The sequence below is a fragment of the Prionailurus bengalensis genome, chromosome A2 (assembly GCF_016509475.1).
Source record: "Prionailurus bengalensis isolate Pbe53 chromosome A2, Fcat_Pben_1.1_paternal_pri, whole genome shotgun sequence".
Taxonomy (NCBI): domain Eukaryota; kingdom Metazoa; phylum Chordata; class Mammalia; order Carnivora; family Felidae; genus Prionailurus; species Prionailurus bengalensis.
Window position 1 is genome coordinate 8,015,473 of NC_057348.1, and position 27,898 is coordinate 8,043,370.

At 53.8% G+C, this 27,898-nt stretch overlaps 1 protein-coding gene across 4 annotated transcripts; it reads left to right on the forward strand.

Moving 5' to 3' along the window:
* Window positions 1-588: 588 nt before the first annotated feature.
* On the forward strand, window positions 589-27,467 carry SLC44A2 (solute carrier family 44 member 2). 4 transcript variants are annotated; one of them, XM_043586524.1, is made up of 22 exons: window positions 589-728; window positions 15,492-15,540; window positions 17,398-17,471; window positions 17,600-17,684; window positions 18,220-18,304; window positions 18,496-18,606; window positions 18,684-18,744; window positions 18,832-18,955; window positions 19,076-19,159; window positions 19,250-19,362; window positions 20,965-21,096; window positions 21,192-21,291; window positions 21,375-21,467; window positions 21,652-21,736; window positions 22,341-22,603; window positions 22,689-22,783; window positions 23,410-23,513; window positions 23,647-23,720; window positions 23,810-23,880; window positions 24,058-24,146; window positions 25,226-25,310; window positions 26,155-27,467. In XM_043586524.1, the coding sequence occupies exons 1-22, from the start codon at window positions 698-700 to the stop codon at window positions 26,259-26,261; spliced, it is 2,115 nt and encodes a 704-aa protein (XP_043442459.1). In that variant the 5' UTR covers window positions 589-697; the 3' UTR covers window positions 26,262-27,467. The 4 variants fall into 4 exon arrangements, with proteins under 4 accessions (XP_043442459.1, XP_043442457.1, XP_043442458.1 ...); XM_043586522.1 differs by having other exon boundaries at window positions 593-728; window positions 25,749-27,467; XM_043586523.1 differs by lacking the exon at window positions 589-728 and adding an exon at window positions 14,717-14,938.
* The last annotated feature ends 431 nt before the right edge of the window (window positions 27,468-27,898 follow it).

Sequence of the window (27,898 nt, forward strand, 5' to 3'; positions counted from 1 at the left end):
GGCGTCATTCTTTTTGTTCACTGCATAGTATTCCCTCCCTCTCAGCGAGTTGCGTGCGCGCCTTTGTCCGCGCGTGCGCGTGCAAGCCTCCCCCGTTTTTTACAATGACTATCAAAGCAGCAGGTAACAACCTTTGACAGGTGCTCCCCATGCACACGCACCTCCGATGGCTTCTCCAGGGTCGATGGCAGAGATGAATCGCACAGGGTGAACACGGTTGGATTTAATCTTTCTGCCGGGTAACATTTTGTCCCACAGCCTGTGCTCACCCCGCTGGTTGTTACCAGACTAAAATTCTTGCCGATCTGATGAATAAAAAAAAAAAAAAGGCATCTTTTTGTCTGTTTCAGTGGCACACAGTCAGCGCTCAATACCTATTTGATGAGTGAATGGGTCGGCGGACGAATGAATGGGTGACCACTGCTCCTAGCCCACCAAACACGCCAAGCTGGAGAGTCTCCGGAGAGCCCAGATGGGAAACAAAGGTTGGGGCCCCACCCTCTCCCGAGCCCGGCCCCGCCCCCCGCCCCGCCCCGGCCCGCTCCGGGCTCCCATTGGAGGCAGCGTGCGGGGCTGGCCGGGCGGGCGGGGCGGGGCCGGGCTCGGGCCGGGGCGGGGCGCTGCAGCCCGCGGAGCCTCCCGCCCGCGCGGGCTGGGGTCGCTCCGGCTCGGACTCCCCTCCTCGCCCGACGCGGCCATGGAGGACGAGCGGAAGGACGGAGCCTACGGTAGGAGCCGCCTCTGGCCCGCGACCGCCTCTGCTGAGTTGGGGGGCTTTGGGGGAGGGGGACATCGGAGATCTCAAACACCCGCGCTGCAGCTGGGGGCCCCCCTCCGGCTTCTCGGCCCAGCATTCCTCTCTGCGCCGACCCCACGCCCCCCTGCTCCCGCCGGGTCGCCCTGCGTCCCCTCTCGCGGGAGCCCCCGCACCCCCTCCGGCTGATGGGCCAGGACGCACGGCGCATGCTCCACCCGGGGAGGTCCCGTTATCTGGGCGGCTCAGATGCCAGGCGGGGGAGGGGAGGCTTGGCGACCGGGGCTCGGAAAAGGGACAGGGCCCCGACTTCCCCAAATCCCCCTCCTCTTCTGGTCGCCTTAGTCCGCTTCTTTCTGCTGCCCACACCCCCCTGGAAGTAGCCATCTCGGGCTTCTGGCCAGATGGGGAAACTGAGGCAAGCCTGGGCAGACCGAATGCTGGGGTGGAAGGCCATCGGTTCTTGCTAGCGGCCTGGAAGGACAGAAAGAAGGGCGCCCTCGGTGAGGTCGCTGTAAGGAAGAGGAAACCATTGAGAAACTTTCCTGGCCGTATACAAGGGGCTGGGGGGTGCCCGCTACCGTTTCGCAAAGTCCCTGCGACGCCGACCCCCCCCCCTCCCGGGGTGGGTGGCCTTCGCCTCTGGGCCCCAAGGTTGGGGCCAAGATGAGGCCCCTCCCTACCCACGCCCTGCAGTGCCGCCTTTCCCAGGGTTCCCACGGAGGGGGGTTGCCATCCTCAGTTTCTCCTTTCTCTTCTCCATTTTGGGTCCCAGGGCTGAGCTGGGCACATGTCCCACGCAGCTCTCCCCTGGGGCAAAGGGGCGCTGCTGCCCCTCCTTGTGTGACAGGAACTTCCTGGAAACTGTGAGACAGAGGCTTTGGGGAGGGGGCAGGAAACCACTCAAAATAATCAAGAAAAACAAGCTGACTGGAGACATACCTCCCTCCCCACTGCCTCCACAGTGGCCTCAGCAGGTTGTAGAGACAAACAGATGGGGGAGGCTGGGACCCTCCCTGCCCAGCCCAGCCAAGAGGGAAACACAGGGACCTGGCCACCACCCAGCCACTCCCCTCCCTGCCAGCCAATGTCCTGAGGGGCCTCCTTGCTCTTGGGTTTGGCTCAAACCCCAGACCCTGTATCTGTGGGTGCTGTGCGTCCCTTGGGTGTGGCTGGCTGTCTCTGAACTGGGAATCTCAGATTGGAGCCCTGGTCAGGCCCTGCCTGCCTGTGGGCAGCACCTGAGGGATCTTTGATGTCTTTAAGGAGCTGGGGTGGGGGATGGCAGTCAGAGTGGACAAGGATGTGATTCATCAAGACTTGAATTTGGCCAAAGGGAACCGGCCATAGATGGGCCTGAGCAAACCCTCCCAGGCCCTGCCAGACCCGCACTCCAGACAGGGGACCTCTGTGCCCAACGGAGGTTACGCTGGGCGCCGGGAGCCCATTCCATCAACAAGTATTTTTTGAGCATCTTACAGGCACGGTCTAGACACTGAGAACACAGCAGTGAACAAAGCAGAAAAATTCTTGAATAAATGTATGATTTTAGGTTGTTGTTAAGTGTTGTGGAGCAGGGAACAGGACAGCATGTGTGTGGGAGAATCATCTAGGATTATTTTAGGTGACCCAGGGCTGGAGTTTGAGCCAATAGCCATGGGAAGATTTGGGAGAAGTATGTTCTAGGCAGAAGGAACAGCAAATAAACCAGCCAGTTGCTTAATTATTTTTCTCTATGACGCCCAAGGAAGCCTGAGGTGGAGACTGCAGCTGTCTTGCAAGCCAGGCCATCACCTCCTCCAGGGCCCCCCCCCCCCCCCCCCCCCCGCTTGACTCCTCGAAGTGGGGGATCTCACGTAGTTTGTAAATAATAGTTCATTCTCATCAGAACCAAAAACCTGGAGCCCTCAGGCTGCCCCATGAAGTCACTGCCAGGAAATGAGGGGCTTTCCTTTGGGAACAGTGTTGCAAGGGTTGCTCACAGATCCCAGTGCTCACAGGGGCACGCCTGGGTGGCTCAGTGGGTTAAGCATCCAACTTCAGCTCAGGTCATGATCTCACGGTTTATGGGTTCATGGGTTCGAGCCCTGCATCAGAGCTCTGTGCCGTCCGCTCGGAGCCTGGAGCCTCCTTCGGATTCTCTGTCTCTGTCGCTCTCTGCCCCTCCCCCACTTGCACGCTGTCTGTCTCTCTCTCAAAAATAAATAAACGTTAAAGAACATTAAAAAACCATATCCCAGCCCTCACACAGCCCTTGTATCCCAATGCCTTCCCATCCATCAGCTTTCATGACCTCAGGGGGTGAAGTCAGACAGACTCAGGTTCAAATCCTGATTCTGACACTTAGGAGCTGTGTGACCATGGGAGAGTTGGCGACCTCTCTGAGACTCTATCCTTGTCTGCGGGTCTAGGCAGACCATACTCACTGCTGGGCAGCATTTTGCACAGTGGCTGGTAGGCTCTCTACATGCCAAGAGGCCTCTGGGGCCCATAATGTCGGAGACATGGATTTTCCAGAGCTGATGGAAAAGCAGCCCTCTCTGTCTAGGCATAGACTTGGCGGGACTGGGCAGGGCAGGAAGCTCCCTCCTCTGCAGACACCATATTTAAATGATATGAGGAAACTGGGAAATGGCTCCTGGCCCTGACGGATGACATCAGTGGGTACTGCCATCCTTCCCACCCACCCAGGCATGAGCATGGAAAAAGATTCTAGAACTTAAAACAATACACTCTGATAGGGGGCGGGGGGAAGGTGGGAAAAAAGTAATGGTGCTTGTGTAAAAGCAGATTCCAGGGGCACCTGGGTGACTCAGTCAGTTAAGCATCTGACTTCGGCTCAGGTCATGATCTCATGGTTCATGAGTTCCAGCCCCGCGTTGGGCTCTCTGCTGTCAGTGCGGAGCCTGCTTCAGATCCTCTCTCTCTCTCTCTCTCTCTCTCTCTCTCTCTCTCTCTCTGCCCCTCCCCCATTCTCTCTCTCTCAAAAATAAATAAACATTAAAAAAAAACAACAACAGATTCCCTGGCCCCATTTGCTAGAGTCCAACTCAGCTGACAGCAAGGATCTGGCATTTGATTTTTAAAATATATTGTTGGGAGGGGTGCCTGGACGGCTCAGTCAGTTGAGCGTCCGACTTCGGCTCAGGTCATGATCTCATGGTTTGTGAGTTCAAGCCCCGCGTCAGGCTCTGTACTGATGGCTCAGAGCCTGGAGCCTGTTTCGGATTCTGTGTCTCCCTCTCTCTCTGCCCCTCCCCTGCTCATGCTCTGTCTCTCTCTCTCTCTCTCTCTCTCTCTCTCTGTCAAAAATAAATAAACATTAAAATATATTGTTGGGAGAGGACATTTGCTTGTTAATTGAAAGTTTATTTTTTTCAAAAAGGGGTGATACATTCACATGCTTCAAGATCCAAAAGATACAAAGACTGTGTGGCTTTATCATGAAAGGTCTCCCTTGCGCTCCGTCGCTCAGCATGACACAACCTTCTTGGCAAAGCGCGTCAGTGTTCCAGCATCTAGTGCTTTCTTCCAAATGGAGTCTAGGCCTTAGAACCTCGCATGCAATTATATACATATTCCTTACCTAGTGGCTGTTTTTTCCCCCTTTTGCAAAAATGTCAGCAAATCCCTAGTGTGCAAACTCTGAGGCAGGATTGTGTGTGTTCAGTTTGAAGGTGTATCCGCAGTGCCTGGCACATAGTAGGTACCCAACAGCTATTTACCGAATGAAAGGGTGTTTGTTTCACATGTTGCTTCTTTTTTTTTTTTTTTTTTTCAAAGTTTATTTATTTTGGGAGAGAATGTGCTAGGGCAAGCAGGGGAGTGGCAGAGAGAGAGAGAGAGAGAGAGAGAGAGAGAGAGAGGATCCCAAGCAGGCTCCGCACAGTCAGTGCAGAACCCAATAATGGGCTCAAACACACCAGCTGTGAGATCATGACTTGAGCCAAAACCAAGAGTTGGGAACTCCACCCACCGACTGAGCCACTCAGGGGCCCCTCACATGTTGCTTTTTGTTTGTTTGTTTGTCGCTTTTTGTTTCTTTGTTTAATGTATCTTGGAGACATCTCTCATGTCCGTGCCTGGAAAGCTTCCTCGGTGTTTTCCTGACAGTTGCATAGAGTAATTTTATATTTATGCAATTTATATAAATTTGCAATAAATTTTTATAATTTATTTTATATTTATATAAAGTAGTTTATGTTTACCCAATCTTATATTTAACCAATCAAGAGGAATATTAAAAAAAAATTTTTTTTAACATTTATTTATTTTTTTTTTTAAATTTTTTTTCCCAACGTTTATTTATTTTTGGGACAGAGAGAGACAGAGCATGAACAGGGGAGGGGCAGAGAGAGAGGGAGACACAGAATCGGAAACAGGCTCCAGGCTCTGAGCCATCAGCCCACAGCCTGATGCGGGGCTCGAACTCCCGGACCGCGAGATCGTGACCTGGCTGAAGTCGGATGCTCAACCGACTGCGCCACCCAGGCGCCCCTTTAACGTTTATTTTTGAGGGAGAGAGAGAGACACACACAGAGTGTGAGTGGGTAGAGAGTCAGAGAGGGAGGGAGACACAGAATCTGAAGCAGGCTCCAGGCTCCGAACTATCAGCACAGAGCCCGATGGGGGACTCGAACTCATGAATGGTGAGATCAGACCCCAGCCGAAGTCGGAAGCTTAACCGACTGAGCCACCCAGGCGCCCCTCCAGAAGAATATTTGAGACTTTTTATTGAAGCAGACAGTTCATACGTAAAAGGAAACAAATCCTAAATGCATCAGGCTCCAGAAGTTTTCACATGGTGAACACACCCATGGAATCAGTGTCCAGATCTGGAGGGAAAAAAAAAAAAATTCCCAGCACCCCACAAGCCCCTCATGCCTAAGGAGGGCCAATGCGTATTATTATTTTAATCTTTTGTGGTAAAACAAAACAAAACAAAACAAAAAACATTAAAAAAACCTAAAATTTACCATGTTACTCATTTTTACTTGTATGTTTCAATAGTGTTAAGTATATTCACATTGTTGTGCTGTGGCCTGTTTTTGTAAGGCCAATGGACTAAGAATGGCTCCATTGTTTGTAAATTGTTGTTAAAAAAAAAAAAAAGTAGCGCCTCTGTGGCTCAATCAGTTGGGCCTCGGACTCTTGATTTCCGCTCAGGTCACAAATCTCAGTGAGATCGATCCCTGCATCCAGTTCCTGCTTCATGATGACAGCACAGAGCCTATTCAGGATCCTTCCTCTCTCCCCTCTCTCTAAAAAATAAATAAATAAATAAATTTAAATGAAAAAATAAAAAGGAATATGCGACAGAGATGATATGTGAAACCCAAAGCTTCAAATCTTAACTATCTCCCCTTTAACAGAAGAAAATTTGCACATCTCCAGTAAGGACCTTCCCATTACCCCAGAAAGTTCTCTTATGCTCCGTCCCAGTCAATCCCCAAAGGGAGAGTTGTTTTTAAATAGGATTTAAATTTTTTTTAACATGTATTTATTTTTGAGAGACAGAGAGACAGAGCACGAGAGGGGGAGGAACAGAAAGAAAGAGAGACACGGAATCTAAGCAGGCTCCAGCCTCCGAGCGGTCAGCACAGAGCCTGACACGGGGCTTGAACTCACCGACTGCGGGATCATGACCTGAGCCGAAGTCGGACACTTAGCCGAGTGAGCCGCCCAGGCGCCCCCCTCATTTTAAATAGGATTTTAGTCTCTTACGTAATAAAATAAATATATTCTCATGGGGGCAGAGGGGAGGGGCTAAATAAAAATAAGCCCTCAACCACACAGAATATTTTAGTCTTCCTAGTGAAAGAGCCCTTTACATACCCTCGACTAATTGCCCTCATCGCAGAGGTAGCAGAACCAAGAAATCTTTTGCACAAGCTTAGCCTGTTTCTGTGTGTGTATGTGGCATCTTTACGGTATTTTTTTAAGGCTCCTCTGGCCGGCTTAATGAAAAACGGTCCTGTTCCCAGGGTGAGATACTGTGTTGTCCTGTAAACAGCTGAAGTAGATCTAACCTCCTCATGTTAGCATGTGAAATAGCAAAGTAGGAAAGAATATGTGTACCAAAACAGGGCGTGGGGGCATAAACAGCTACAAATTTGCTTCTGCATGTGTACGTAGACTGCCTGGAAGGAGGAAAGGGAAACCAGGGAGAGGAAGCTTGGGCTCTGGGCCAAGGGTGAGAGGGAGAGTGATTCTTCTTAGTCTGAAGGGTTGTTTCTGGTTGCGGCGTTTTTACCTCGATAAGCACACCGTTTACTTAATATCAACGAAGTCACTTTTTGGGCAGGTGCGGTGCGGCAGCAGGTGCTGCCGTGGCGGAGCGGACGTGCTAAGAGGGGGAAACAGGCGAGATGCTGAGATAAATGAGGCAAATTCTTGGAATGTCAGAGACGGGCTCAGGAGAAAAATCATGCAGGGAAGAGGAGTGGGAGTCATCTCTAGGGCCTTGAGGCGGAGTTAAAAATTTTAAGACCATGCTAAGGTGATCAGAGGCAGGAAGGAGGGAGCTGTGAAGAATGTTTCAGGGAGAGGGCGTGGCCTGTGCTCAGGGTACAGGGTCTGTGGGCCGTGGAGAGGACTTGGGCTTTTGTTCTGAGAGAGGTGGGAGCCATGGAGAATTCTGAGCAGAAGAGGGAACCGGCCTGAGTCGGGTGCCCACAGGCACCCTCTGGCCCCTGTGAGGCTCAATGGCAGAAGCCAGACCAGGACAGAGGCGACAGCACTTATCCAGAGGCATGAATCACCTGGTACCAAGGTGCTAAGTAAATGAGCACATCTACAGAAGAGCTAAGCACAGAGTTCTGACTCTGCCAGGTCCCGGAATCCAGCCTCGCCTCTGCTCCAGTCCGGCCGCCTTCTTCCTAGCCCTTTAGCACCTGCACCTTTTGTGTCCCTGAACCTTTCATATACCTAAACCTCAGTGTTTCCATCCATAAAATGGGGTTAACAACAGCATTGGCTCCTTCTTGGGGCTGTCTTCAGGGTTCAGTGAACTGATGCGGGTTCAGCCCTTAGCCGAGCGCTTGGTCCATGGTAAATGCTCAATCTGTGGGGGTTTTTCACAGGGCATAGAGTTCAAGGGCATGGTTGTCAGGGGCAGAGTTCAAATCCCAGCTCCAACTGGCTGTGTGATTTGGGGCAAGTCAGGAAGCATCCGTGTGCCTTGGTTTCTGTATTGAGTCCTGTACACCGAGAGCCTTGCGAGGATGGCATGAGCTTGTAGAAATAAATGTCTGGCTTGGTGCCCAGCACACAGTAGGTGCTCTGTTGTTGTTTTGGTTTTTTTTGTTGTTTGTTTTTTTTTTTTGCTCTTAGCATTGTGTCCAGGACTGTGACTCTCACCTTTCGTATTCAGACTCTTTCTTCCCCAAACTCTTGGTCAACAGGACTCATCTGGGTGGCTGGGATCCCATTGCCCAGGCAGGCACAGATTTCTGGGAAGGCTGAGTGAGCCAGCCTGGCTGTGTGGATGAGGCCCTGGGCTGCTGCAGGCCTTGGGGACTTGGCCAATTATCCGGAAGCCACAGGGGCTGGGTGGCACTTGATGTCCTGGCTCCAGCATTGTGACTGGGCAGCCTGTATCAGTTTCCTTATCTCCTACACCCACTGCACCGGCTGGGACGGCCTTTGTGCCCAGCAAGCCCAGGACCCAAGGGTCCCCCACCCAGCCTGGTCTATTGGCCCAGCTTTTCCACACCTTCCCCCCATACTGTTACATCTTTAGTTCTGCCTCTGTCCGTATCTGCCACAGAAAAGGCCTGGGTTGGAGCCAGAGGGGCCTTGGTTTGATTCACATAGCTCTATCCCTCACCAGCTGTGCGGTCTGAGCCTCATTTGGCCCTCTCTATCAAATGGGACTATGCTCCTAGTTAGTGTTTGTTGAACCCCAGACTTTGCTAAGTGCTTTTTGAGCATTGAATCCTGACAACACCCACGAAGCAAATACAGCTATCAATTCCATTCTCCAGGCAAGAAAATGGCAGCCTGGAGAGGGAAAGGGCTTGTCCATTCACCCAGCCCTTTTGTGGGCAATAATACCACTCCTGATTGTTACAAAGAGAGCACATGAAACCTGCTGGCACAGAACCCGGCTCAACACTTGCTGGTTCATGGCCTAGAGACCAAGGGGTGGCAAACTTTTTCTACAGAGAGGCCAGAGAGTAAGTATTATCAGCTCTGCGGGCCACGTATAGTCTATCTCGCGAACCCAGCTCTGCTGTTGTGGCCCGAGAGCAAGTCACAAACAACGTGAACAGGAACGAACATAGCTATGTACCAAGAAAACTTGACTTACAGCCACTGACATTTCAATTTCACGTAATTTTCACATGACAAAATAGTCTTCCTCTTTTGACGTTTTCCAGCCATTTAAAAATGTAAAGACCAGGGGCACCTGGGTGGCTCAGTCGGTTGAGCATCCGACTTTTGGTTTCGGCTGTCATGATCTCACCGTCTGTGGGTTCGAGCCCCCTAGTCGGTCTCTGCACTGGCAGCACGGAGCCTGCTTGGGATTCTCTCTCTGCCTCTCTCTGCCTCTGCCTCCTCTCAAAATAAATAAATAAAACTTAGAAAGAAAAAAAAAAAAAGACCATTCTTTGTTCTAGATCATGTGAGAACCGGCAGTGGGTGATTTATTCCACCCTGCCCCCTCACCCCACCCCCGCCCCATGACAGTTTGTCAACCCCTGGCCTAGATGGTTACACACTGTGATCGACAGAATCACGGTTCCCCCCACCCCCACCCCCGCAAACATACCCACATCCTAATTCCTGGAACCTGTGACTATGTTAGCTTACAGGCCAAAAGGGAATTAGCAGATGAGATTAAATTTAGGGTTGTTTTTTTTTTTTCCATTTTTTAATGTTTATTTTGTTTTGAGAGAGAGAGGTAGTGCGACCGGGAGAGGGGCAGAGAGAGAGGGAGACACAGAATCCGAAGCAGGCTCCCGGCTCCGAGCCGTCAGCACAGAGCCCGACGCGGGGTTCAAACTCATGAACCGTGAGATCATGACCTGAGCTGAGGTCGGATGCTTAATTGACTGAGCTACCCAGGCACCCCTAAATTTGGGATCTTATGATGGAGAGATTATCCTGGATTATCCAGGTGGACCCAAGGACAAGGGAGGACCCTTATAAAGGGAAGAGGGAGGCAGTAACAAGTCAGAGAGGGAGATGTGGTGGACGTGGGCTTGACGGGTGTGTTGGCTTCGAGGACGGAGAAGGGGCCATAGGCCAAGGAATGTGGGGGTGCTGGCAGCCTCTAGAAGCTGGAACAGGTAAGGAAACAGATTCTCCCACAGAACCAGCCGAAAGAACACAGCCCTGCCAGTGCCTTGATTTTAGCCTAGGGAGATGCTCTTGGGATGTCTGACCTCTAGAACTGTAAGATAATGCATTTGTGCCGTTTTAAGCCACCCATTCGGTGGCACTTTGATACAGCAGGCACAGGAAATTCATACAGGTCCTAACTCATGAGCTGGGCAGCCCCCCGGCTCTACTGCTCACCACAGGTATGTCATTTCTCTCTGGGCCTCAGTTTCCGCATCTTTCAAGCGGAGGTCATGATGGGATCAATCTCACAAAGCTATTGTAAGGATGAACTGAGGGAAAAGCATGCACCGTGTCGGAAAAGCACCTGGCACATGGTGAAGCGGTCAGTGAAATGGAGGCATTGGGGCATTTGCACTGTTATCGTCTTGCAGGATTGTTGCAAAGATTCAGCGAGTTCTCATCCTGCAGGGTTTGGATCAGGCTCGATGATCAGAATCCAGGAGTATTTGGGGCACCTGGGTGGCTCAGTGGGTTAAGCATCTGACTTGAGCTCAGGTCATGATCTCTCAGTTCATCAGTTCCAGCCCTGTGTTGGGACTGTCAGCTGTCAGCACAGAACCCACTTCAGATCCTCTGTTCCCCTCTCTCTCTGCCTCTCCCCCACCTGCTCTCTCTCTCTCTCTCACTCCCTCTCTCAAAATAAATAAATAAACTTAAAAAAAAAAAAAAAAAGGAATCCAGGAGTATTCAACTTGCCCCTCCCCCTATTGCCACCTGCTAAAGTTAATGAGAGCTAATGGAACCCGTAACATGCTCACACCAAGCTTCCCTCCTGTATTTCTCAAGAACCAACAAGGCCAGGCCCTAGGCCAAGCCAATGCCAGGCGCCGCTGTGCATCTTTAGTTCCATCTTACAGAGATAACTCAAGTTCACACAGCAAGGTCATGGCCCTACTGTCTCCTCCACAGCCACCAATTTCTCTGAGAGCTGAAACCTCTCTGTGTGTCTTCCCCTGCCCAGCCTGGCCAGGTTATGCTCCCGCTCAGACACTCTCAGTGGCTCCCACTCACCCATCGGACCTGGAGAAAGGATCTCCTACTGGTTGGTAGATGACTGGGCGAGCCACTTCTCCTCCTTGGGCCTTGGTTTTCTCCACTCTAAAATGGGTTGATGATAGGACCTCCACTATAATGAGGACAGAGCTCGAGTCAGAAAGACACTCCGTAGTCAGCACCACCCACTCTTATATGGTTCCTTCCACTCTGCCAGTCAGGCTGGCATTCAGCTAACATGGAGAAACTTCCAGCGCTCCCCTTATCCCTTCTCCACCCTTACCAGTCTCACCTTTTATCAGATGTAGAAATATGTTCCTGTGTTTTTCCCTTCATACTTGTGATAGTTTTGAGGTGTTTTCTTTTTCTCTTTTAAGCACTTTTGCTTATTTATTTGAGTAATCTCTGCACCCAGTGTGGGGCTCGAACTCATGACCCCGAGATCAAGAGTCACACGCCAGCCAGAGGCCCCAATAGTTTTGAGTCTTTATCTCTCTTGCATGATTAATCCATGTGGAATTTGTTTTGCTATGTGTTGGGAGTGGAGTTAACTTTTTTCTTCCGAACGCAATTGAGGCCACGACCTGATTTATCCTCTCCCTGCCCACTGAAAATTCCACATTTATCAAGTATTAAATTCTTGATGCATAAAATTCACAAATCAACTTAAAAATTTTTTAATGTTCATTCATTTTTGAGAGACAGAACATGAGCAGGGGAGGGGCAGAGAGAGAGGGTGACCCAGAATCCGAAGCAGGCTCCAGGCTCCGAGCTGTCAGCACAGAGCCCAACGCGGGGCTCACACTCACGAACCACGAGATCATGACCTGAGCTGAAGTTGGACACTCAACCAACTGAACCACCCAGGCGCCCCCGCAAGTTAACTTTTTAAATACTAGGAAACTCTAAGCTACATTTCTGCTTTCAGTCTTAGCTACCTATACATGGTTTGTTCATTCAACAAACACTAACTGAGTGCCAGGTGCTATTTTGGGCCCTAGATACAGTTATGAACAGAACAGATATAAACCCCTGCCCTTGTGCTGTGAACAGCAAGGGGGCAGACAATAAACAAGCAATATGTAAATGTGCGACGTGCCAAGTAGTGATAAAAAACAAAATAAAACAGGGTGATGGGACAGAGGGAAAAGGGATGCTGTTTTGGATAGGATGGTCAGAGAAAGCCTCTCTGAGGAGGGGATGGCTGAGCAGAGGCCTGCGTGAAGTAGAGCCACGTGGACATCTCTGGGAAGAGATTTCCAGGCGGAGGGAACAGCCAGTGCAAAGGTCCTGAGATGAGACCATGCCTGGTGAGTTTGTGTATAGCTAGTGAGGCCAGGGAGGCTGAAACAAACAAGTGAAGGGGAGAGAACAAGGAGGCGGGGCTGAGCACAGAGGGCCTTTTAGATGATGGTGAAGAGTTGGGGTTTTCCTCCGAGTGAGGCAGGAGCCATGGAAGGTTCTGGACAGAGAGAGAGAGACATACCCTGACTCAGATGTTCACAGACTCCTGTGGTTGCTATGGGCGGAACAGACAGGAGGGTGAGGGGAAGGCTGGGAGCTGGGAGAGCCGGGTGGAGATGTCTGCACTGGTGACAAGGGTGGGGGTAAGAAGTGGTTGGATTCTGAAGATTCTGATGGCAGAGCTGGTGTGAAGGAAAGAGAGGCATCCCAGGTTTCTGGTCTGAGCACTTGGGAAGATGAAGCTGCCTTTTCTGAGCCGGGGCTGGTCGGAGACCATCAGGGGCTTGGGTGTGATTGTGCTGAGTGTGAGACGCCCGTGAGACCCCTAAGAGACAGGTGTCACAGGGGCGTGCAGTTCAGGGGACCGACATTTGGGAATAATCAGGGTGGATCTGGTGGTTGAAGTCCTGAGTCTGCAGGAGTGTCCCCAAGGGACCTAGCATAGCTGGGAAGAGGCTGGAGCCTTTTTTTGTCCACTGCTTGGACTGGGTGGGTGGGACCAGCCAGCCTTGGGGTTGGCAGGAACCACAGGAACCACAGCATTTCTCTGGGAGGCCTGGTCACCCAAGGGCATGGCTTGGAGCCTTGAACCTCTCCTGTTTGCTGAAGCCTGTGGGCCAGGGGTCAGGTGGGGCTTCCACAGCTGGAGGCCCCTGGGGGGAAGGTACATTCCTTTAGGGACAAGCTGAGTTAGTGACCAGAGCCCTGCCAGGGAATGCTTGGCTCTGAGGTAGCAGCTACAATTATCGAGCACCAACTGCATATGACCACACTATATAACCCCGTTGCTGACTGTATGCCTCATGCCGAATGTGTGTTCCTGCTAATCTACTGCACCAAACATATAATCCACTATACTGTAAAGTGTACAGCTGGCCTCAAAGAGAGCTCTTGGGCAGGGCGGGGGGGGGGGGCGGGTACAGAGAGAACAGGCACATGACTGAGAGAGTATACAGTTGGCTTGGGGAGTGGATGGTTGGTGTGGGGGTGTATAATATAGCCAGCTGACTGTACACCCCATACTGGCTGCACAACCCTTTGCTGACTATATTCCTTGCACCAGCTGTATACCCCCACCCCTGCTGTGTACCCCACACTGATCAAATACCCCCATGGCAACTGTATACCTCTTTGTTGGCTGTATGCTTCCACACCAACTGTGTAACGCCAGGCTGTATGCCCCCTACTGGCGGTCCCTCCATACCTACTGTATATCTCCACATCAGTTAAACACCCTTAACGGCTAACTGTAGTACGTCCATGCCAACTGTATACCTCCTGGTATCCTGTGATTGGTCTTTGACCGGTTTTGGTTTTATACTTTCAGCCCCAATTCACAGTTGAGGCTGCTCAGGGCAGGCAAGATACTGGCTGAACTGCCCTGCGGCTTGGACGGGGCAGAAGGAGCATTTGAATCTAGGGCCATGGGGATAGAAGGGGAGCTTCACAAGAACAGACGCACAAGACTGGGCTCCCATTTGCTATTGTGTATACTCAGCGCCCAGCCCTGGGCCTGCACCCAGTAGGCGCTGAATAAATACTTGTTCTACCGAACACTGGCTTCAGGATTCACAGTCGGGATGTGTGCTGGGATGGTGAGCTCAGGTGCATAGCCCTGGGGGCCACAAAGGGCAGTGCCAGGCAGGGATGTGGCATCTGGGCTGCAGGTCCCATTTTGCCAGTCTTCAGAAGACCGGCGATATGGATTTTTATATGGAGTTTCCCAAACGTTTAACTGTTGGCATTTCTTTTTTTTTTTTTTCTTTTTTTATGCAGACCAAAATAAAAACTGGTTTGAGAATTTTCAGCTCAAATACTCTATATTTGGGAATTCGGGTGCAGCCATCTGCCTGCTTTGCGGCGCGTATCTCGAGTTACCTCCCTACGCCTCAGTTTCCGTACCTGGAGAATGGGGCAATCTCAGGCGCCCTTCCAGGGTTGAGAGGTGTTCCAGGCGGCGGCGTCCGGTTGGGACGCGGGGGGCGCGCCGAGGCCGCTGGGTGAAGCCAGAGTCCCCCGGGTGGGGGCTGGGCAGGAGGGGGAGCGGCGGGGGCGGGGGGGACGGAGTGGGCTAAATCGGGGGTGGCGGGTGAGTGGCGGGAGCAGCTGCGGCCCCGCCCGGGCCTCTCCCCCCTCCCTCCGTCCGTCGGCCAGTCCGTCCCGAGGCAACTGCTCCGCTAGGGCCGGTCAGACCGGTTTGGGCCGCCCCGCCTGGCTCTCTGCTGGGAGGAGCCGCCGCCAGTGGGTCCATCGGTCCCGCCTTCGGGACGCCCGCGCGTCCGGACCCAGTGCCGAGGGGGCTCGGAGCAGGCGGGCGGCGCCGGTGCTGGGCGCCCGCGGGGATGGGGGGCGAGCGGCCGCATTACTACGGGAAGCACGGTAGGCAGCGCCCCTCTTGCGCACCCGGGCCTGGCCTGTTGGAGGGGGCAGCGGGAGGACCCCGCGGGGAGCAAGAGTGGGGAGCAGACGTGCCGATCTCTGCCTGTAGCGCCTCATGCTCACGTGCCTGCACCCCTCGCCCTGTTCCTGCCCGGAAGCTGCCTCTCAGAGGTCCCTCCAGCCCCCCTCACCTGAAGAGCCTGTCTTCGTAGCCCCCTCCCCGGTACTCCTGCCGGAACCTTCTCCAGATCCCACCTTGGACCCTCCCCTCCCTACCTGGCTCCCAACCCCCTAGTCCAGCGCCCTCCCCAATGGGTAGCCGCCAGGGGGCTAACTCGGGGCTGTTCTCGGTGGGTGACTGCTCCCCCTGCCTTGGCCTGCCGGCACTGGGGGCTCGGGCGTGGTCGCCTGGAAGTGGGGTGAGGCAGAAAAAACTCGCTGGCTCTCTGGAAGTTACTCTTCCCTGGGCCAGAGGGTCCCCCTAGGGGCTCCTCCGGGGGGGTGGGCTCCCATCCCCTTCTTGGTCACCCTGCTCAATCTTCCTGATTTTCAGGAACACCACAGAAGTATGACCCTACCTTCAAAGGACCCATTTACCACAGGTAAGGGCTCTGGGTTCCTGGGAGGGGTGGGGTCTCTGCTGGAATTTCGTCTACCCATTTCTTTACCCCCCCCCCCCATCTGCTCTCCAACAAACTGGTGATAGATAGTTGCAACTTGACAATTAAAGAACTAATTTCCTTAATATACAAAGAGTCTTTACAAATGCATTTTTAAGCTCAGGCAAAAGACTGGAAGAGATAATTTCTAGAACAAGAAATACCATAGGCAGTGAAGTTATGGGAAAGTACTCAAACTCACTGATAGGTAAAGGAATGGATAAAACAACAACCAAATAGAATTTCGCCACCATGGATTAGCAAAGATGAAAACGATTGGCACTTAGGCTGTTCTGAATCTAACCCGCACAGTGTCTTCTTGGAGGGAATTCGGAAATATGAATTTTTAAATGTGCAGCTCTAAGGGCGCCTGGGTGGCTCAGTCCGGCAAGGTTCCGACTTCCGCTCAGGTCATGATCTCACGGTCCGTGAGTTCGAGCCCAGCGTCAGGCTCTGTGCTGACAGCTGGGAGCCTGGAGCCTGCTTCCGATTCTGTGTCTCTCCATCTCTTGGCCCCTCCCCTGCTCATGCTCTGTGTCTCTCTGTCTCTCAATAATAAATAAATGTTAAAAAAAATTTTTTTAATAAAAAAAAAGTAATAATTGTGCAGCTCTTTGTTCCAAAGAGTAAAATTCTAGGGAAAAAAAATTCTCCATCAACCTTGTACACCTGGACAAAAAGGGATGATGTAGCTGCTTTTTTGAAAATGACAAGACCCAGCAATCTGAATGTGCATCTTTGGGAACTGGAACTAGTTGATAAGTTACAGTGGATCTTTGGGTCCTACTGTTCCGCAACTGTTAAAACGTACAAAAACCCTTGTAAGTGGTGACGTGGATCACTGACAAAATATTAAGTGAAAAACAGCAAGACACAGAACCGTGGGCGTATCACAATCACTTGAGTTAACAACAACAAAAAATGGTTTTTGAACATTTGTATCCAATAAATAACCCAAAAGACTCAGGAGAGGGGCACCTGGCTGGCTCAGTCAGAAGAGCATGTGATTCTCGATCTCAGGGTCTGGAGTTCCAGCCCCACGTTGGGCGTAAAGATTACTAAAAAAGTAAATAAATAAATTGAAAATAAGAAAAATCATTAACAAAGTTTACTTACAGGGAGAGGGGCCATGTGGGTGACTTATTTTTTCATTGCATGCATTCCTGCATAATTTAGTGTTTATTTATATTTGAGAGAGAGAGAGAGAGAGAGAGAGAGAGAGAGAGAGAGAGAGAGACAGCTTGTGAGCGGGGGGGAGGGGCAGAGAGAGACAGAGACATCATCGGAAGCAGGCTCCAGGCTCTGAGCGGTCAGCACAGATCCTGACCCGGGGCTGGGACTCATGAGCCATGAGATCATGACCTGAGCCGAAGTCAGACACTTAACCGACTGAGCCACCCAGGCACCCCAAAATAGTTTACATTTTAAAAAACATTACTGCCAATTGCTATTAGAGGTGTGGGGACATGGGCACTCTGAATCAGAAGAGAGCTGAACACTGTGGCCAACCGCTTCAAAAACAGTGTAGCATTAGGTATCAAAATGTAAGGGTGCCGGGCTGTCTGGGTAGAGCATGGGACTCCTGATTTTGGGATGTGAGTTCCAGCTCCTTGTTGGGCGTAGAGGTTGCTTTAAAAAAAAAAAAAAAAAAAAAAAAAAAGGCGAAATGTACATGCTCTTTGGTACAGCATTCACACCAGTAAGGAATGCGTGTATGTGCGTTATGTGTTCCTGGCAGCATAGGGTCCATGATACACAGTCCCCAAGGTTCCCACCCAGATGCTGTTCTTTGTTCCCCAGGGGCTGCACAGACATCATTTGCTGTGTGTTCCTCCTCCTGGCCATTGTAGGCTATGTGGCCGTAGGCATCATAGGTGAGTGGAGGAGGGCACAGGGTTGGGGTTCCAAGGTGGGGGGGGGGGGCAAGCCACAGCCTCTAGGGCAGGAACGGGGATGATGCTCAGGGATGGCCATGCCTCAGTGTCCCTGGATCCCTCCACAGCCTGGACCCATGGGGACCCTCGAAAGGTGATCTACCCCACCGATAGCCGAGGCGAGTTCTGCGGGCAGAAGGGCACAAAAAATGCGTGAGTCTGGTTCCTTGGGGCCTGGTGGGACTGGGGAGGCATGGGCGGGAAGGCTTCGTGAGCACGGGGGAGAAGGTTCTAGGCTTCCCCCACCTCCATCCATCCATTAGTTTAGTCAACAAGTATTTATAAAGCTCCCACTTTCTCCAGCTACTATTCTAGGCCTGGAGGACACAGCACTAAGTGAGACATTAAGAGTCTTGTGTGGTCGCTCACACTTTAGGCGAGGGACAGAGAGGAGACAGTCCTGGATCTGGTGTCACATGGTGATGAACAGATGAGCCAAAAGCGAGTTCAATCCAGGCTGTGCCACTCCCTGGCTGTGTCACCCAGGGCGAGTGTCTCAACCTCTCTGGGCCTCATTTTCCTCAGCTCTGAAATGGGGACGATAACAGCCTGTTGTGATGGTTAGATGGGCCAAAAGGCAGAGCTTAGAACGGTGCCTGGTGTGGAGTGGCCGCTGCTAAGGTTGTGGTTTTCATGAGGCATTTTATATGCCATCGTGACAGTTTCCATCTCCCTTCCCCAACCCCAGGAACAAACCCTACCTGTTTTATTTCAACATTGTGAAGTGTGCCAGCCCCCTGGTCCTACTGGAATTCCAGTGCCCCACCCCCCAGGTAATGTGGCCTCTCCCCATCTTCTTTGCTGTCCCTGCTTTCTGTCGCCGGGGCCTCTTCTCCCTATAGCGACAGCTTCTCTCTCTCAGCCCCTTCTTTTCCCTGGTGAATGGGAAGTGGGACCTCTGTCCTGAGTGGGGATCGGGTGTCTGTCTTGATCCCACCCAACCCCTGCCTCCTGCCCCCCCAAGATCTGCGTGGAGAAATGCCCCGACCGTTACCTCACCTACCTGAACGCTCACAGATCCCAGGACTTTGAATACTACAAGCAGTTCTGCGTGCCTGGCTTCCAGGGCAACAAGGTGAGGGGAGCCCAGGTGGGGGCAGGGGGCAGAGTGCTGGCCTGGGGCTTTAACCGCCCCCCCCCCTTTCTTGTCAGGGTGTGGCTGAAGTGCTTCGGGATGGCGACTGCCCTGCTGTCCTCATCCCCAGCAAGCCCTGTGAGTCTGGGGTTCCGTAAGCTTGGGTGGGCCGGGGAGAGGTTTCGGGGGCTCAGCCTGACTGGTCCCTTTCCCTGCTCCATGCAGTGGCCCGGCGATGCTTCCCAGCCATCCACGCCCACAAGGGGGTCCTCATGGTGGGCAACGAGACAACCTATGAGGACGGGCACGGCTCTCGAAAAAACATCACAGAGCTGGTGGAGGGCGCCAAGTGAGGACCGCCGCCGCCCATCACAGCGGTGTCCCCCTTTCCTGGGTGGGACAGGGCATCCCCTGGGGCTGGCCTGATCAGGGAGGGGCTCTGACACCAGCCTTGTTTGCCCTTCCCCAGGAAGGCCAATGGGGTCCTGGAGGCGCGGCAGCTGGCCATGCGGATATTTGAAGATTACACAGTTTCCTGGTACTGGATCGTCATGTAAGTTGGGAGGGAAGGTGGCCCTTCCTGTCTGTGTGTCCTGGGGCTGGTGAGACGATCGCTGTGCTCATGCCCCCATTTTATCCCCAGAGGCCTGGTCATCGCCATGGTGATGAGCCTCCTGTTCATTGTCCTGCTCCGCTTCCTGGCTGGCATTATGGTCTGGGTGATGATCATCATGGTGATTCTGGTGCTGGGCTACGGTGCGTCCCCCCTCCCGGCACCCTCCCCACCCCCCAGTCTGCAAAATGCCTGTACCCTTTGACCCGACAGTGGCCGGCAAGAATCTTGTCCTAAGCCGTGAGACATTCTCCATTCTTCTACTTGGTGTGTTTGTGAAGATGTTCATCTCGGTGTTGTTTATGGGAGCAGGCGCTTGGAAACAACCTCAGTGTTTATCGATGGGGGGATGGGTTAACTCGTAGCCTTCCAGGCTGGGACCTGGAGCTGTATTTTATCTACATCAAAAAGCATTCTCAAGCAGGCTACTTAACACAGTGATTAAAGATGCGAGCTCTGGCACCAGACAGCTGGGCATTAAATGCTGGCCTTGCCAATTCCTTCCTCCGTGACCATGGGCAAGTGACTCACCCTCCCTGTGCCTCAATTTCTTCCTCTATAAAGTGAGGATAATTAGTATTTACTAGTTAGGAGGCTTAATGAGAAAAAGTGTGCAGATGAGATGGGGGGGGGGGGGCTGTAGATTTCAGGCCCGTGGAACCCAGAGGTCATGCTCAGAATTCAGTGGTTTGTATTTTGATTATTTAGACAAAATTTCCAAGGGAAAGATGCCTGATAGGCAATCCAGTGTGAGGATACAGATATTAAAACACTCACGTTAATCACCAGTTTCTGGCTGGGTGCTGGCATCTTAGGCATATTTTTTTTTAATTTTTTGAATTTATTTTTGAGACAGAGAGAGAAACAGCATGAGCAGGGGAGGGGCAGAGAGAGAGGGAGACACAGAATCCGAAACAGGCTCCAGGCTCCGAGCTGTCAGTACAGAGCCCGACACGGGGCTCGAACTCACAGACCGTGAGATCATGACCTGACCCGAAGTTGGACGCTTAACCTAGTCACCCAGGCGCCCCCATTTTTTTTTTACTTTATCTGGATTTTACAATTTTATTCTTCAAAGAGCAAAGGGGAACATTAAAAGTCCCTAATACGGCCCCACTGAATGTTAACACCCATATCCTTCCTCCCCACCCACGAATCATTGTTATAAGGTGGCAAGGAAAACCTCAAGTCACACAGCAGCCTGATACCTATTCAGTTACTCACTCATTCCTACAGGCATGCGTGCATCAAACATGTATTGAGCGCCTATGTGTCCTAGGAAGTTTTCTAGGTCCTGGGGGATGCGGGGAAAGATGGACCAGAAATAATAAACCAGCTGTGTGCAACTCTTGATCTCGGAGTCGTGAGTTTGAGCTCCAGGTTGGGTGTAGAGATTACATAAAAATATAATCTTAAAAAAGAATAATACTAATAAACTAGAAAACTCTCTAGCAGGTCCAAGCAGAGAGAGGGGATAAGAAGTCGAGTGTGAGGGTGTGTGATTTGAAACAGGAGAAGGGGTTTGGGAAGGTCTCATTAGAAGGTGCCATTGGAATAGAGACAAGGAGGGTGTGAGGAGTCTGGTACCAGGCAGTGGGCATAGCAAGTGCAAAGGCTCTGAGGCAGGAGCAAGCACTGGCAGCCTCTGTCCGCTCTGGTTTCTGCGTCTGCTAAATGGGGGTGTTTCCCCCTGCTTTGCAACGTCGGGGGAGCATTCCGTGGGCTGAGGTCGGTCCCCTGTGCAGGAATATTTCACTGCTACATGGAGTACACACGACTGCGTGGCGAGGCCGGCTCCGACATCTCCCTGGTGGACCTCGGCTTCCAGACAGACCTCCGCGTGTACCTGCACTTGCGGCAGACCTGGATGGCCTTCAGTGAGTCCCAGCCCCCCCATCCTGCCCTCCGGTGAGGCCTGGGAGGGAGCGGGGACAGGCAGCTGGCAGCCTCTGCCACCCTCTGCCTCCCGCAGTGATCATTCTGAGCATCCTTGAGGCTGTTATCATCTTACTGCTCATCTTTCTGCGGAAGAGAATTCTCATTGCCATCGCACTCATCAAAGAAGCCAGCAGGTGGGTGCCAGGGTGCCCGGGGTTGGGCTGGGGTTTGCCCCGGGGCTGCTGGGGCCCTGATGCCTGTGTCTGCTCCTCCCCAGGGCCGTGGGATACGTGATGTGCTCTCTGCTCTACCCACTGGTCACCTTCCTCCTGCTGTGTCTTTGCATCGCCTACTGGGCCAGCACTGCTGTGTATCCACCGTCAGACCCGGATACCTGACCCCGCCGGGGTGGGGCGGGTGGCTAAGGGCCAAACTTGCTTGGAAGTGACCTGCAGCTTGGGGGCAGGGCCGGAACCTGGTGGCAGGGGGTGGGGGGAATGGAGCCTTTCTGGGGTCCCTAGTCCCACATGTTGGGTTCCTTAATGAACCTCCAGCTTCCTGTCCACTTCCAATGAAGCTGTCTATAAGATCTTTGATGACGGCACCTGCCAAGTTGCCGGGAAAACCTGCAACCCTGAGGTGGGGGTCGGCTATTTCCCCAGCAGCCCACAGGCTATCTGAAACCTGCCATCTCCCCACTTGGGGACCATTCAGCAAACATTCAGTGCCTGCTGTATGCCCTGTGCTGGATGTGGGGAGCGTGGAGGGGAAGAGCTCCAACTGGGCAGCCCCACCCCACCCTAAATGCTGGACCACACCCACCTTTCTCCCCTTGACTTCATTTCCTGCCCCACACCCCACCCTTAATCCAATGATAGCCAGTTCTTGTTTCTAGAACCCCTTCCTTGCCTTTCATAAGCCCCTGTCCTGACCCCTGTGGTCCTCATACTGATCTCTACCACTCTTGTCCTGTCCACGTGACCACTCAACGGATGCATGACCCCACTCTGATCCCCAGGATAGGTTATCCTGCCTCATCGACACCTGTGGAGTCAACAGTCCCGTCTTGCTTCTAGAACCCCTATTAAAAGCCCCTATACGGAACTCCCAATCCCTTGACTTAACTCTGACTCCCATGACTCCTGTCCCACTCTATGAGCTACCTGACCCGGGCCTGATGCCCAGAACCCCCTCTGAGCCCCTGGCCCCTATGTTGTGACCCGGCTCCCCATCCTTCCCGCAGACCTTCGCCTCCTCCAATGAATCTCGCCTGTGCCCCGGGGCCCACTGCCAGTTCGCCTTCTATGGTGGTGAATCCGGCTACCACCGGGCCCTGCTGGGCCTGCAGATTTTCAATGCCTTCATGTTCTTCTGGCTGGCCAACTTCGTGCTGGCCCTGGGCCAGGTCACGCTGGCTGGGGCCTTCGCCTCCTACTACTGGGCCCTGCACAAGCCAGATGACCTCCCTGCCTTCCCACTCTTCTCTGCCTTCGGCCGGGCGCTCAGGTGGGACGCTGGGTGGTCTGGGGCTGGGGGCGAGATGGGCTGGAGGAGCCTTGGCCTGGCCGCTGACCACCCCCTTGGCCCCCAGGTACCACACAGGCTCCCTGGCCTTTGGCGCCCTCATTCTGGCCATTGTGCAGATCATCCGAGTGATGCTCGAATACTTGGATCAGCGCCTCAAAGGTGCGGCCCACCGGTGGCTCACGATGGCCAGTGGGAGGTGGGGCTGGGGGGCGAGGTTAAGGCAATGGGACTGTGATTGGTTTCTGCTTGTAGGGAGCCTGATGAGTTCCTAAGGTGGAAGAATGGCTGAGGGAGTCCAGTGGGTGGAGTTCTTAACCCTGGGGTAGTGGATGCAGGACCAGGAGGCCTGGGGCACCATTGGTTCCTGAAGAGACTAGGATTTGTGTGTGAGGAGAAGAGCGGGGCTAAGACTTATTTTTTGTTTTTTGCTGCCGTGGAGCTTGGATTGGTTATTCTTTGGGGTGGGGCCAAGGAGGCTGCAAGGATTGGCTTCTGCTTGGGAGCCGGGGCTGGGGCAGGTGTGTGGGTTGTGATCGGTCCCTATCCTAGAAGCTGGGTTGAAAGGCTTCATGATTGGGCCCCTCGTAGGGGTCCGAGCCCCTGGCCCGGTTGGTTCTTACTTGGGTGAGGGCCAGGCCCCCCGAGGGTCCTGGATCAAGTTTTCTTTCCCTGTCTCTTTGAGAAGGCAGGCTCCGGAAATCTGGATTGTATGCATGTTAGCAGGGTGGAGGGTGGTCCCTACCGGGGGTCTCCCCTCACCTCTGCGTCCTTCTCTTCTCTCTTAGCTGCAGAGAACAGGTTTGCCAAGTTCCTCATGACCTGTCTCAAATGCTGCTTCTGGTGCCTGGAGAAGTTCATCAGATTCCTCAACAGGAATGCCTACATCATGGTGAGTAGACCTGGGACCCCGAACCGACCCGCCAACTCCTGCTGGGTGAGAGCAGCCCTCGTTCCCAGCCGGTGGGCCTGATTCCTCCTCCTCCTCCTCCTCCTCCTCCTCCTCCTCCTCCTCCTCCTTACAGATTGCCATCTACGGCACCAACTTCTGCACCTCGGCCAGGAATGCCTTCTTCCTGCTCATGAGAAACATCATCAGGTCAGGGAAAGCACCATCCTCTGGCTGCCTCCCTCCTCCCCCCGGTCCCTGAGCCCCTATTCATGCCTGCTCCTCACTGTCCCCTGCAGAGTGGCTGTCTTAGACAAGGTTACCGACTTCCTTTTCCTGTTGGGCAAACTTCTGATCGTGGGTAGTGTGGGTGAGTGCCGCTGGTCAGCCTACCGGGGGGGCTGTGGTTGGGGTGACTTGTGAAGTGCTGTCGGGCCCCAGGTCTTCTTTTGTGACGCCTGCCATGGTGTCTGAGGTCTTCTTGGGGGGAGGGGCCGCTTCCTTTAGTCAGAACCCTCAACCATCTCCGTTACCTCCCTCTCTCCAGGGATCCTGGCATTCTTTTTCTTCACCCACCGTATCAGGATTGTGCAGGACACAGCACCGCCCCTCAATTATTACTGGGTCCCCATACTGGTACGGACCTTTGGGGACGGGTGGGGATCCAGGGAGAAGGAGGCGCTGGGGTCCTCCTGGTCTCTCTTAACTAGACAGATGTGGATGGAGGTCAGAGGTGGGGGATTGATTATGTATTCAGTCCCACAAACACGTAGTAAGTACCTACTGTGTACCAGACACAGGGGGAGGAAGGGCTTCCCTCCAGGGGGCCTTCCAGTTCAGAGGCAAGTAGACGTCAGTCAGGAACGATACGGGTGGCTGCACAATTGCACACTGACTCGTGCCACCGGGGAGGCTTACGGGGAACCCTTAGAGCCTGTGCGGGAGGATTTGGGCAGGTCTGGGAGGCCCGGTGTCTTCACTGTGGAAGTGATGTCAGATCTAAGATCCGAAGGAGATAACAGGCCACATCCAGGCAGAGGGAACAAGTTCGGGGGCCGTGAGCTGGGACTGTGCCAGGAAATGAAGAAACCGGTGTGGGGGGAAGGAGGTGGAGATAGGGGCAGGGAGGTGATGGGGCCGTGGAGGTAATGTCAGGCACCCTAAGAGCAGTGCAGGCCTTGGAGCCCAGTGACCTAGAATTTTATCTGACTCTCTTATTTGCTCGTTCTAAGATGGTAACTTTGAGCAAGGTATTTAATCTCTCCATGGCCCGCTTCCTTACAATCCATAAATGTTTATCAGATACCTGCCAAGGCCCTGTGAGCCTCCAAATTGCTGGGGGTGTAGCAGTAAGTGGGACAGATACGGTCTGATGGAGATGAGGGCGTTATGTCTGTAGTACCCTAAACATGCATAAAATTGCAGCCAGGGTCTAGCTGTCAGAAGCAGCTTCGTAGAGGAAGTGGTATCTGAGGACTCCACGTATGAGCTGGAAGCAGAAAGATAAGGAGGCCTTAAACTAGATTAAGTCGGGACAACAGCATGTGCAAAGGCCCTGGGGTTGAAGAGAGCAAGGAGTGAATGGCAGTACTTTGGATGTTACTCTAAGGAGGGCTTATTAGCAGGGAAATGACCTGATCCCAGCCTGGGAGGGTGTGGCGGGTGGGAGTTGCCCTGGGAGCTGGGGTGGAAACATCTTGGCTCCCCTTGCCTAGACGGTGATCATCGGCTCCTACCTGATTGCCCATGGCTTCTTCAGTGTCTACGGCATGTGTGTGGACACGTTGTTCCTCTGCTTCTGTGAGTGACCCCTCACGCAAACCCTTGCCAGGCCCTGACTGCCTTCTCCCCTCTGGGCATAACATCTTCTGATGGGGCTATGCATCCAACGGCCAGGTGCCCCCAGCTTCCCCGGGCGTCCGAGGGCCCTGGCATGCCTCCTCGGCTTCCTCCCTGCGCTCGGAGCTGCTCCATCCCGTTGTGCCCTGGTCCGGCCTGCAGCTAGAACGCTCTGCCCCTGGGCCCTCGGCTTTGGGGTTTCTGGCTTTGTTGGGGGGGGATCTGTGGCTGCTACTAACTTTGGTCTCTCCACCTGTCTGTTTTTTGTTTTGTTTTTTGTTTTTTCTCTTCTCTTCCTCTACTCCATGCCTGCTGGCTTCCCTGTTCTTCCCTGCCTCCCTCTTTCCCTCCCTTCCTGACCACCCCATTTTCCCCCTGCCGGTTCCTGGGGGAGCCCAGGTGAGGACCTGGAAAGAAATGACGGCTCTCAGGAGCGACCCTACTTCATGTCGCCCGAGCTGAGAGACATCCTGTTGAAGGGGAGTGCGGAGGAGGGGAAGCGGGCAGAAGTCGAGGAGTAGAGAGGGAGGGAGGCGTGGGGGCCACACAGGCCGCCTCCTTTCCTCCCCGTAGACTGGGGGTGCATGCGGGACTTCCCCTGCCTGGGAGCGTGGGGAGCGTGCGTGTGTCCCGTTCCCGAGCCTTCCACGGCTCGCCCCTCTCCTGTCCCGGCGTGTCTTGCTTCCTAATCCTCTGAGGCTTCTCTGTGGCCCTCGTCCCGTCCCCCCCCCCCCCCCCCCCGTCCCCGGAGGCCCCTGCCCGGGGGCTCCCCTCATGCCACCGTCTCTGGGGCCTCTCTCCGCAGTGGAGGACCTGGAGAGGAATGATGGCTCAGCCGAGAGGCCTTACTTCATGTCTCCCAACCTCAAGAGGCTCTTGAACAAGACCAACAAGAAGCTGGCGGAGTCCTAAAGGCCCCGCTCCCCAACGCCCCACACACCTCTCCAGAAATCTCACACCGGGTGCTCGGCAGCTGGGCCAGAACCCTTGGCCCGCTGGGCTCACGTGAAGTCCTGTCACTGCCGCCCCCCCCGCCCCGCCCCCGCCTGTCCGGTCATCACTGGACCCCAGGGACCTGAAGGATTCGGGGCATCTCCTCCCCTGTGCCGAGGGGCCTTCGGAGTTTTCCTGGCGGCGCCCCGAGACGGCACGAGTCACGCCAGCTCTCGCTGGCCTGGACGGGGAGAAGTCCGTTGAGGCCTCTGACGTCCGACCTGCAGTGGGGCCCGACCTCTGTGGGCCGCCGCCCGCTTCCTGTCGCTGCCTTCCAACGGGGCAGTGTCTGCGTCTGCGAGAGTGGTGGCCGAAGCGGGCTGCGGTTCCTCAGGCCCCCGTTCTCTCGTGTCTGCTCCGGCCAGGACCAAGCCCCTTCTCCGTGGCTGAACGGCTGACTCACAGGCTGCCACATGCGTTTCTTTCTTTCTTTTTTTTTTTTTTTAACCTGGACGTGCATTAAAGGGTCTGTTAGCTTTTTCCTGTCTGTCTCAACGGCTGAGCCGGGGCCAGCTGAGGAGTGCCTTCTGTTGTCCCCTCCCCGCCGAACGTGGCTGGGGTGGGAGTGGGGTGGCCAGGTGGGGGTGTCTCCTGGCATGGGAGGCCACAGCAGGGGTGTCACGGAAGGAGAGGGGGCTAGTCTGTTGGGGGAGGGCAGCTGGGAGCAGACCCGGTGCAGGAGGGAGGAGGCCGCTAATGGCTGTTTAATGGGAACCTGCTGGCTGGCTGGCTGGAGGAGTTGGGCCCGATTTCCCCCCTTCTCCTGCCAGTTACTGACACAGCTCTCTTTGTAAGAGAGAAAGAACCTGAATCCCCCAAGGGGCGATTTCAGGGGAAGGGGTGGGTGGGGGCAGATGCCGTGAGCACACCGGGCCGCCTCTGCCCAGTCACCTCGCCTTGAGGATTCTTTTGCCAAATTTGTGGAACTCCACGGACCTGGTCTCCTGGTTCCCCCTTCGCCACGTCCCAGGCCCCCGACTTCATCAGCACCGTGCTAGGGTCCGGAAGAGGGAGAAACCCAGGCCTGGGGTCCCAGTCTCTTGTGTCTGCCCGCCATCCGTCTGTCTGCACACTCTTGCGTGTTAACTGCATTCCAACCACTAATAAAGTGCCTATTGTACAGAGCCCGGGCCTGGAGTGTTTGTGGAGTGAGTAGGAGGCTGGTAGGGGGAACCCCGGCTTTGACTGTCCCGGGATTCATTCTCTGAGCTGGGGCGAGGCTCTCAGGGGAAGGAGGGAGGGCAGGAGGCCTTCTGTCTGCTGGCCCCGAGTCAGCCTGAATGGTACCCTGCGGGTAGCTCAGGTTTCTTCTGAACAAATAGCCCTTATTAGGTTCTCATCCCTACACTCCAGAAGGTGACGATGGCCTGTCTACCCCCCCCCCCCACCTCCTCAGTCACATGGCCTTTGTCCCCAGGCCCAGGCACCTGAGGCACCCACAGTCTAGTCCAGCCCCTTTGGACCCGCAGAACTGCAAAGAACTGAACCCTGTCCTGCTGCCTAGGGGCTCACTGCTGCCCCCTGGTGCAAGCTATCTGCCCACCTCTGGGCCCTCT